At 42.0% G+C, this 11209-nt stretch overlaps 1 protein-coding gene across 2 annotated transcripts; it reads left to right on the forward strand.

The window, feature by feature from the left end:
• The first annotated feature begins 1376 nt into the window (after nucleotides 1-1376).
• Nucleotides 1377-10118, forward strand: LOC130251407 (cytochrome c oxidase subunit 7A-related protein, mitochondrial). Of its 2 annotated transcripts, none has more exons than XM_056487993.1 (3): nucleotides 1377-1781; nucleotides 8765-8896; nucleotides 9778-10118. In XM_056487993.1, the coding sequence occupies exons 1-3, from the start codon at nucleotides 1710-1712 to the stop codon at nucleotides 9922-9924; spliced, it is 351 nt and encodes a 116-aa protein (XP_056343968.1). In that variant the 5' UTR covers nucleotides 1377-1709; the 3' UTR covers nucleotides 9925-10118. The 2 variants fall into 2 exon arrangements, with proteins under 2 accessions (XP_056343968.1, XP_056343969.1); XM_056487994.1 differs by lacking the exon at nucleotides 1377-1781 and adding an exon at nucleotides 1815-2517.
• Nucleotides 10119-11209: the final 1091 nt, after the last annotated feature.

Raw genomic sequence — 11209 nt, forward strand, 5'->3', positions numbered from 1 at the left:
ATCTTTGTATACATTTCAGTCTAATAAAAAAAAAAAAAAATGAGAGCTAACTTGTGAAACAGATGGCAGCTAACAAGCAAGCTCTAAGTGGTGTCCAAGCATTAGAAAAACAAATTTCTTGTTGGCAGAATTGCCATGTTAAACCTTGTTAAGATCTAGGGCTTGACATGATTTGGTGGTCTCAGACCTAATGGGAGGTTAACAAAGATTTAGGATGTAGGAAGAAGGATGTGCCAAGGATAGTAGACACAAAGAATGCAGAATTTACAAGCCACAGAGACATCTGACGGAACTTCCAAGATAAGGAAGACAACTTGGCAACTATGCTGAATCAGGTCCGGCTGGTAAAAGGTAATCCTGGGAGAGGGAGGTGGCAACCACCAGCTCAGGCCATCAACACAAGAAACCCACAGACCCAAGAGCTGAGAAAGACTGAGCATGCAGACTAATTAGTACGGGAAACAAGAAAATGATTGATAAATAGAAGACAGAATACTAAATAATAAGAGAAGTAGATAACCTCTAGCCAATTACCATTAATGCATTTGTTTGCTAAAATACATACAAAGTAAAAAGTTTTGGTGGTTGGTGTGCTTCATTTGTGGAACACCACTGAGGACTCAGGCTGGTGCAACTCTGAAATAAATACTCAGTGTCTCCTCGAGTGTGCCTGTATCAGCAATAGTGTGACCAGAGGAGCAGGGAAGTGATTCTTCCCCTGCACTGGTGAGGCCGCACACTGAGTCCTGCGTCCAGTTCTCAATTCAGGAAGGCTATGGAGTGTGTCCAGAGAAGGGCAGTGGAGCTGGGGAAGGGTCCGGAGCACAAGTCCTGTGAGAGCATCTGAGGGGGCTGGGGGTGTTTAGGAGAAAAAAGGGAGGCTCAGGGGTGACCTTGTCACCTACAATTCCCTGAGAGGGGCTGTAGCCAGGTGGGGCTCGGCCGCCTCTCCCAGGCAGCAGGACGAGACGAAATGACCTCAAACTGCGCCTGCGAATGTTTACACTGGAATTCCAACACAGAAAGAGTGGCTGGGCACTGAAACGGTCTGCCCGGGGGTGGTGGAGTCTCCGTCCTCGGAGGCGTTCAAGCAAAGCGTGGACGTGGCACCCAGAGCCCTGATCTAGTTCCACGGCGGTGATCGCTCATGGGTTGCGATGCTCTGGGAAGCGTTTCCCAGCCTGTCTGACTGTGATTACCGCCTTGCTGCACAGAGCGCACCCGCCGAGCACAGCTCAGTACAGCGCCGCTCCCGCGCCCCAGCGCTGCCCTCAGCCCGCGCGGCGCCGTGAGGGGCCGCAGCCCCGCCCCAGGTGGGCGGAGCCTCGCCGCCCGCCCGCGCCGATTGGCTGATACGAACCACGCCCCTCCGCCCCGCCCGCCGCGCGCTCGCATTCCGCCCCCGCCGTGCCTCCCGCCGCTTAGGGCTCGCCTTTTCTGCCTGACTGGAAATTGCCGCCGACCTCGTTTTTCCGGGAGCGGCGGGTGTGCTTGGGAGAGGCGCGCTCGCACTGATTTGGTGCAGGCTGCTGTAATTTTTCGGACTTTTTTTTTTTTTTTTTAAATCGCATTCTTTCCGCGCCTTCCCGCGCAGGCGTCCCTGAGCCGGTGGGGCCCTTGAACGGTGCGGCGCCGCCAGAAGGCCGGCGGCGGGCGGGCGGGTCCTTTCGGCCGAGCCGTCGCAGCCGGCGCCCGCCCCGGCCCACACCATGTACTACAAGTTCAGCGGCTTCGCGCAGCGCCTCGTCGGGGCCACGGCGGCCGCCGCCTACACTCCACAGGTAACACCGCACAGGTGACACCCCGCAGCCGGCCGGGGGCTGCGGCACCGCGGGCCAGCGTTGGGCCGGGCGGGGAGCGGCCGCCCCCAGGGCACCGAACGGATCCGGCCCCTCGCGTGACCTTGGCGAGACGGGACACTGCCCCGCAGCCCGTGGGGCAGCTTTGGGATGTGCCGCGGGTTATGGCAAGAAATTAACGGGCTTTCAGCGCAGAGGGCTGGTCCAGAGTTGAGCGGTGCCTGGCGGGGTGTTAAAATCACCGAATTAGTTAGGTTGAAAAGAACCTCCGAGATGATCGAGTCCAGCCAGTGACCGAACACCTCTGTGTCAACTGGACCAGGGCACCGAGTGCCACATCCAGGCTTTCCTTAAACACCTCTGGGGACAGCGACGCCACCACCTCCCCAGGCAGCCCATCCCAACATTTGATTTCGCTTTCTGTGAAGCAATTCCCCCTGATGTCCAACCAAATCTCCCCTGGCACAGCTTGAGTTCATTTCCTCTCATGCTGTCTTTAGTTGCTTGGGAGAAGACAATGACCCCTGCCTGGCTACACCCTCCTTTCAGCGAGTTGAGAGTGACAAGGTGACACCTGAGCCTCGTTTTTCCAGGCTAAACACCCTCATCCTCGTAAGACTTGTGCCCCAGACCCTTCCCCCAGCTCCATTGCCCTCCTCTGGACACACTCCAGCACCTCAGTGTCCTTCCTGAAATGAGGGTCCCAGAACTGGACATGGTAGTGTAGCTTGCAGCTGGCAGATGGAAACAGCACTGGTCTCTGGTCCATGCATGCACCAAAAATCCCCAATTACTGAAAGCATTAAGACCCTTCCCTGGGAGGATACAAATCCATGAAAGTTTGTTTACTGCAAACTGAAAACTCACCTCTCCTCTGTATGATGCCAACTTAGTAAATAAGTCTATAGACATTAAAGATGGCATTCAGCAAGCTTATACTTGTCACAGTCACACTGCATAGTGAAAGTACATGGTTAAATCTTCAGGAGCAAAGCAAATCTGAGTGAGGGCAGAATGAACCCTGAGTACAAACGTCATTTCAAGGCACGAGAGTTGCATATTGGAATCACAGGAATTGCTTTTCTGTATATCAGAATAAATTCCCAAGTAATATTAGGAAGATTTGTAATGTGATTTTATCATGGGACAAATGCAGTGTGGTTGTTACACCATGTTCCATTTTCTGAGTAAAGTTTGAAAAAACTGAACTCTTGCAGCTTAAAAAAAACCCTGTAACTGGAGGTTGAGTTATAAGAATGATTTTTTTTAAAACCCAGCCTTTTGAAGAACTGCCTCCAGAGAGCAAACAGCTGATTAAACAACAAAAGTCTTAAGAAAAAAAAGTAGATACAGATGCACACATACAAATGAAATCAAAGTTATGGTTGGTCTTCTTCCCAATAAATTCATTTTAAAAAGTGACTGAAATTAGTTAAAGTCACTATATTCTTGTGGACTAATTGTGATACACAACTCTATTTCATTCTTAGCCTGTTAATTATGTTAGCAATCTACTTTACAGTTCTGTTTTCCTGGGAATCCTTGACTGTGAGAGTTTTACTTGGAAAATCCAATCATCTTCTGCAAACAAGAATATAGTGTGAGGCAGCTGTAAAATCTCAGATTATTTCAAGGGTCCTAGGACAACTACACAACTATTTTTTCTAAAGTTTTTTTTTTTAAGAGAACTTGATGATCAGACTGAATACAGTGCTTAATGGTTCATAACTCTACCACTCCTAACAAGTAGAATTCTGCAGGTTACTGCAGGACTTTATCCCGGAGCAGGCAATAGAGTGTACTCTTGTAAAGTTTACAGAAAACACCAAGGGAGTGGCCTCTAAACAATTATAAATAGAGTTGCCATTCAGAGGGACCTACCAAGTGCATGGGAACGATCTGACAGGAACACTGTGAAGTTCCATGATGGGAAAAAAGGCACAGTTGCTCGTGCAGGAAGGAAGAGCCCCTGCAGGGTTTTGGGGTGGTGACTGAGGGGCTGGTGGCAGCAGCTTTGTGGTGGAGCTCTGGAGGTAGTGCCAGGCAGGAAGCCAGCAGCCTCCTGGCTCTATCACCCTGTGAGCTCTTGGTTGAGGAAAGCAAGGCTCCCCCCTGCTCAGCACTTCTGGATCACTTGGAGGAGCTGTGTCCAGCTGTGGGAATGGCAACTGGAGCAAGTTCAGCACAGGTCAGCAGCCAGCAGCCAGGCTTTGCACAGTGCTCCATGCTGGGAAGGCAAAAGACACCAGGCATAAACTGCAAGAGGAGAAGTTCAGGCTGGACAGGAGGAAAGATGTGTTCGTGATGGGAAGAGTCAGGCAGTGGAGCAGCTGCCTGGAGAAGGAGGTTCCTCAGAGGTTTTCCAGGGCAGGACACACAAAACCCACACCTTGGGGCACCTTACTCTGGACTAAAGAGCACTAGAGAGCCCTTCCATTCTGAATTACCCTAGGATCTTAAATAAACATTGAGGTAACAGAGAGCTTCTGATATGGCAGTTTCTGTCCCAAGAAGGCTTTTTGTCCTCATCATTCACCTTCACTTTGGAAGCACTTCCACTTTGGAAGGCTTCTGGGATAGTTATCAGGGGTCAGAGGTGCAAGAAACAGAGGATAGCAGAATAAATAATATTGTAGTATGTATAGCACTTATACAGTACTAATATATTTAGCACTGTTGCAGTGATTGGGGCATTTCTTATCTCTCTCAACAAAGTTATGTTCAGAGAATAAACATTGATACTTCATTTATATAGTGGAGAGCTGAGTCTTGGGAGAAGAATGGGGAAGGGCTTCAAGCCTAAACAGTAAAGAACCTCCTTTCTAGAAGAAGTTACTTTCAATCCCTTTTTACAATGTTATTATGCCAGCTTTTTTGTAGAATTTCCTTTTCTTTTTTTCTCCAAGCTTGACTGAATTTCCAGTTCACACATCTAGATGCATCAGTTTGCTAAAAGTGTTTTCAATAAACAGCAATTGAAATATAAGGGTAATCCCATGAGTGTTAAGGTGTTAAGTCCAAAACAAAGTAAATTTTTTTCCTATTGATTTAATTGCTCCATTTAGTAAAACTATAGCTGAGCATGTCAAGTGGTTTTCTTTTAATGCTTCTGTTTATTTTGATGTTTCTGGAAAAGTGAAGAAATCCTGCCATTCAAATCCTCCTTGGTAAAATATGCAGTATAAAAATTCTCTTTGTTCTGTGCTATTACATTCTGGTGCTTCCCAATACATTACTGTATTGCTGCAGATTTAAGCTTACTGTGGGCTTGCAAAACATCAGTCTAAATGGATTTCAGAAATTCTTTTGCTTACAGTAACATAACTAACAGCTTATACTAACAAAAAAAAATCTCTTGAGTTTGAAATCAGTTTTGTTCTTTCCATCTCAGACTTAACATGCTTAGAAGACTTCATTTTACATTTAACAAAGTTTTATAAAGTAGTCTGAACCATTTATCTTGTTTGAATAAATGGGAACTTCCTTAGCTAGCTGAGAAGTGAAATATTTTAAAAACTACTTCTATGTAGGAGGATAATGACTGCCATAACCATTAAAAATTCAATAAAAATATTAATTCAAGGAGTTAGCTTATGTTTAAAGTACAAGTGCTGGGACCAGTTTCAGATGGTGTCAGATGAGGACAAGTACATGAACTTTTCCCTAGTTCTTCTACTGAACATGATCCTAGCAGAAATTTACTTGTACTACAGTATCTTCACTTGTTACAACTTCTCTTGCTTGTAGCTATTTAAAGCCCCCATGAGCCACAGATATTTTGATTTTTGCCAATATGGATTGTTTAGAGTTGGTTGAGAATCTATAATATGTAACCTTTTGTGCCTTAGATAGTACTTAATACGTACACAAAATTACTGTCATTGGATCATCATCCCAGTACAAAGGAAGACTCAGGTGGTTTTACCTAAGAGCCTTGTGTGTCAAAACAAATATATTTAACTTTAGGCAGTGAGGTGTATTCTACTGTGAAGGACCTGCTACTTACTTTGGAAGTGTCTAGGTTCAGTAGGTTCATAAAAGTTATTTCAATGCATGTTCTGAAATACTGAGTCCCAAAGAAACTTCCCCATTTCTTTTTGGCCCTTACCTCAGTTTTCTCTCCTCTCTCATTCTCAGATTTGTTTGGACAACTCTCCTTACATTAAAAAACTGCTATCTCCATTAAATTATGCTCCAAATCCTTAACTGTTTTTGCTGTCAGGAAAATGTAAATCTAACTTGCAAATTCATACTAGCAAGATGTAAATTTTTTTTAACTTATAGCCTGATGGCCAACCAAGAGATACATTGGGTCCTAAGATCTTCAGACCGCTGACAGGAAAACAAACACACTTTACAGAAGGGTAGACAGAGAATTCTGTTTGCTCTTTTGGATTATCTACATGTCTTGACCTTTCATTGAGGACTTCAACATTTGAAAAAGTCATTGCTGTAGCATGCTGATGAAATCAGCTGATGTTGACTCTTCTGCATAACTACAGCTGCTGTACTTTGTCCAAGACTTGGAAAAAAAATCCTATTATAGTGATTAAAAATGAAAGATTAATACCTTAATAGCAGAAGAGCAATTATCAATGATTAACTTTTTTCTAAATGAAGCTTAGGTCAAATGTGTAGACACATTAATTTCTCAGTATTATCCTGAGTATTGTGAGACACTGATGTCATTAAATAAACCCATGGTTTTAGTGATGTTAAATACAGTGACCAAGGGTCATTTAAGGCTCTTACTTTACAATTTTCTGCAGTGAAATTCAGCCTTTACATGACACTGTGGATTTCTCATCAGCCATGTTAAGCTTAGTAAACTGAATGTGAGAGAAAGCACTTGCCACTTTCTCTCAATAACCACAGGCAAGTACAAGTTGGAACAGCCACACATTTGCACTAATTTAACTGAGCTTGGTCGGAGTTGGCCAAGACTCATAATTCGTGGATGGAATTCAAGTGAAATTTTACATTGGTGAGGAACTCTAATTAGTGCAGTTGTCTGCATTAAGCAAACTGAACTGTCTCCCTTCTGCAGCATGTGTTTTGTTCCTGAAGCCAGTGAACCACATCAATGTTTTTTATTTATTTAAATTGCTATGTGGTGTTCTTAGGTGGCACCCTGCTGCTTTGGAAGTAATTTACACCTTTACATTGATGATTATATGAGTTTTCTGAACTGGTTCCATTTGATTTCACAATGAAGTTTGTCACTTGAGTCAGGTCTGACTGCTGTGGCTCCTGCAGAAGGGGATCATACAACCATCTGAACAGGAATATATTTCTGAAGGTTGAAAAAGTATGTAATAACCTACAGTTGTTGATTTACTAAGTACTGAAGTTTTTAGATGGCACTGCTCCTGAAAACATTGTTTTTTCAGGAAGGCAAAAGGGAGATTCAAAACTGGAGACTTTTAAGGCACAGGAAAGATCTGCATTTTCACATTTGCTGAGATACTAACAATCAAGAAGGCAAGAAAAGCTTTGGAGAAGTCACCTGCATGTTTAGTATAAACATCTGTTCTGTAGTTATTTCTGTCAAATCACCAACTTAAAGACAAATCTAATAAAGTACTTAAAGTTCCTATAGACAAAAATACTTCTCCAAAATTGCTTTCTTCAAGGCCTTGGATGTAGCTGGTACTTAGCCTTGAATATATAGTTAGTAACTTCCCCTGCCTAATAATAGTTCCCTAGATGCTTCCTTCATAGCACTGTGGCCAGAACTGGTCACTGGTCTTAAATAATTCAGCAGCACTTACCTTCTGTGCAGGCCTGCTCAGTAGGAAGGCATTAGTTACTGAATGTACCAAGAAATTCAATTTTGCTGCTGCCTTTCAAAACATAATCAGAAAGGTTGCAAGTGGATTCTAATATTCAGTCAGGTCCTAGAAGAATGAGAAGCTGAACCCACATCCTCAGGGTACAGCACTGATGGCCATTCCATAGGATATTTTGGGAGGTTGAGAAATCTGTTTTTTCTGCTGAAGATGCCTGTTGTAGCAGATAATTTGCATAAGGAAAACACATGTCTGGTCTATGGCTGGCACAAAAGAAAGAACACCAGTCTGCTTTCAGCTCCAAATACTGTCAGACAGTTCTCTTCAATACAAAATGCATTAACTAGTCCTTTGAACAGAAACCAGAATTTCAGTGCAGTCTTAACTTGACCCATGGCTGCTTCTGTTTGTAATAAAAACCTGTTGCATTAAACTAACTGTACAATGCTTTTAATTTCTGTGGCAAGTTAGGAAAAAAATTCAGCTGTTTTGAGACCCATCATATAAAGCATCACTGCCATGTGTCCAGATATAACTGTTTAATTAATTACAGTAATAAAGATAAGGAGGCCACCTCATATAGGCTGTGACTTTGTGCCCTTAATAACAGAACTGAATTATGTAGTTTCTAGGTATGGCTATGGTAAGTTACACCTGCAGAAAATATCCACTATATCAGGGACTCTGAAGGGCCTTGAGCACCACTTAAAATTTCTGTATGACCCAAATGATCCTCTCTTTTTTTTTTTTTTTTTTTTTTTTAATTCCCAAACTATACATTCAAATTATTTAAGGCCCAGTTATTTTTGGCTACTGCGTGCAGAACGTAAAGCTTATTCCTCACTCTGACCCTTGATCCTAATCCTACTGCTCAGAGAGAGTCCTAGATAGTCTGTGTATGTAATAGAAGCAGTAATTTGGAGCAAGTACCAGCACAGAGAAATAATAGCTATAAATTCATGCCATGAGGAAACTGGAAAGGAGGCTTTCCTTGCTAAGCTCTGACCCCAAGTTGTCACTGAGATATTGGTGGCCTAGCAATGTGTTTGTCACAAATCTTCATATCAGATAAATACTCTTTTTAATGTATCCTTGTAATGACTGGCAGTGTGCCTGCCTAATGTGACAATTTGTACATTTGCAAGTACCTTGATATTTTAATCTTTATTTATGCAGGGTCTCAAACCATTAGCTCCCACTGAATCCCCAGATCCGATTTTTGGGACAAGTAAACCTGCTCCAGGTTTACCAGCAACTGATCCTTTGTTGAATCCAAACAAGGTGCCAGACCTACAGAAAATTTTTCAGGTAATGATAACTTTGAGAGTAGCTTGAAGAAAACTGGAGAATGGGACATATCTGTCCTTATTTTAACATAGCTAACTACATTTGCCATTCTACAATGCCTGAATTCTGTAAAGTCTAGTCAAGAAACTCATGTACAGTATAATCTGTGTACTTGTACTATACTACAAAGTATATATATGCCTTATATAGGAGATAAATACAGAAAGTGGATAAATGCAGTAACATTGTCTTTTTGCTGACTTCAGAAATTGGTGGTTGTATTTTTTGACCTTTGGAAGCAATTCCTCCCTGGGAATCTGAGTATGCCTTAAAGCAGATGTGAATGAGCAAAGCAAATCGTTCCTGTTTTGTGTATAATAATTTGAATGTTGCTGAAGCTGTTTATAGTGTAGTATTAGAGCAGCACAATAAAGTTTTCAAAGCCAGTTTGTTACCTATGGAATTTCTAAATACGAGACTTTACTTAAAACAAATTAGTTAAACTTTTTTTCGAGCATCAAGAATGTGCTTTATATAATGATCCCTTTTCTCTCTTACATGCCACTTCAATTTGGAATGTGTCAGTCTGACTTGGTGAATAATTTTTTATACATATCTTTTCACATTCCATTGTTAGTGACACTTTTCCCATCCAGATCCTCCTGAAAATTATTTCAAGATACATCTTTCTGCTTGCACTTAACAGCTCTGGCTAACAAAATTAACTTGCCTTCACATTTGTCTTGCTAGACAAAATACACTTGGGTGTAGTGAACCTATTTGTCACGAGGTTTCTCTCTCTGAATTCTCTTAATTTACCCAAGGTAGCTTTATTGCTTAATGACCTCAGTATGGGTATTAATTTCTTTTTTGCTTGTTTTTTCCTTGAACTCTTCCCACAGAGATCAGACGGGCTGCCAGTACACCTGAAGCTTGGATATCCAGATAGGATGCTCTATCGGACCACAATGGCTCTGACAATAGGAGGGACTATCTACTGTCTGATAGCACTATACATTGCCTCACAGCCAAAAAACCAAAATAAATGAACCACACCTCATGGGACTCTCAGCTCTCCTCTGAAGGATATCTTGCATGTACCACTTTGCACTTGAATCTGTTCCCTGTGGTCACACAGGGTTCATTATTCAGATTGGATTTCTTGGAGAAAATGTTTTTAAATCGGTTGCCTTATGTATTCTAAAACACCAATATAAACAGAGAAATACATTATTTTAACATATGGTTGTAGCTTTTTTGTCTTGCAGGAGTTTATAAACAGTTGGAGAAAGTTAAGCTTTTCCTTCCATCCCTCCCCCAACAATGTTAGAGAGAGGACAGGACAAATAATTTGTGAGCTATGCACCACATTCCTTAGTGGAAGGATGCTGCTAGTTTCCAAAATACTGAAAGCAAATAATTTGATTATAGCATACTTGGAACCTGTTTCTGTCCTATACAGGTCATTTTACATAAGCAGCTGACAATGAAACTTTTCCAAATGCTGGTATATTAGCAAATAATATACCACCTCTGGTGGTAGGACAAAGGGCTTGTCTCCCTGGAGCATTTAAAGTGGATTTATTCCAGATCTGTAGCGTCACTGTATGCAGCAGAGTGCACTACTATTTTTTTTTTGTAACATCAGTTCCACCAGTTTTTGGACTTCCCTTTGCAAACTGTGTTATCATGCAATAAAGACAGCACCATGAATACTGCGAGAGGCAAGTCTTGAAAGTTTCAGAGCATTTCAGCACGCCTGGTAGTGAAATAAACATATTGGTACACTTATAAGTTCAATTTGTGCATCCCAAATCATAAAATTGATTCAGCTACCTTGCTGTCATCTTTTTGAGATGGTAAATCTCTTAGAAGCCTCTCCCAAACTGCACTATGTATTTAACAGTAATTTTTGGTGAAACAGGTCACTGTCATAACTCAGCTGCTTACTATTTCCAGGTGCCTGCAGATAGCTATTTATATACACACATTTCTGTGGATGGAAGAGAGATAAGCCAATACAACCCATATACAGCCCCTGTAACAGCATAGCCTTGAACTGCAAGCTTCATACAAGTCTTCACAAAATACGTTCTCTAATTATTTCCTCCTCTGCCCCTGAACTTTGATTTGCTAGCCTTTGTAAAGACCCATCTCAGAACTGTGCAGAAACAACAAAGTAAATAAGAAAAATAGTTGATAAAGGAAAATAAAACTTCCTTTTTTCAATATTTTACTAAAAAAATTCTGATTTTTTTCCACTTAAGTTACATCAGAGCCTTATTACTGCTTCTTAGCAAAGAAAATAGCTGCTTGTACTTTCTTTGATCTCAG

Source organism: Oenanthe melanoleuca, chromosome 3 (assembly GCF_029582105.1).
Source record: "Oenanthe melanoleuca isolate GR-GAL-2019-014 chromosome 3, OMel1.0, whole genome shotgun sequence".
Lineage (NCBI taxonomy): Eukaryota > Metazoa > Chordata > Aves > Passeriformes > Muscicapidae > Oenanthe > Oenanthe melanoleuca.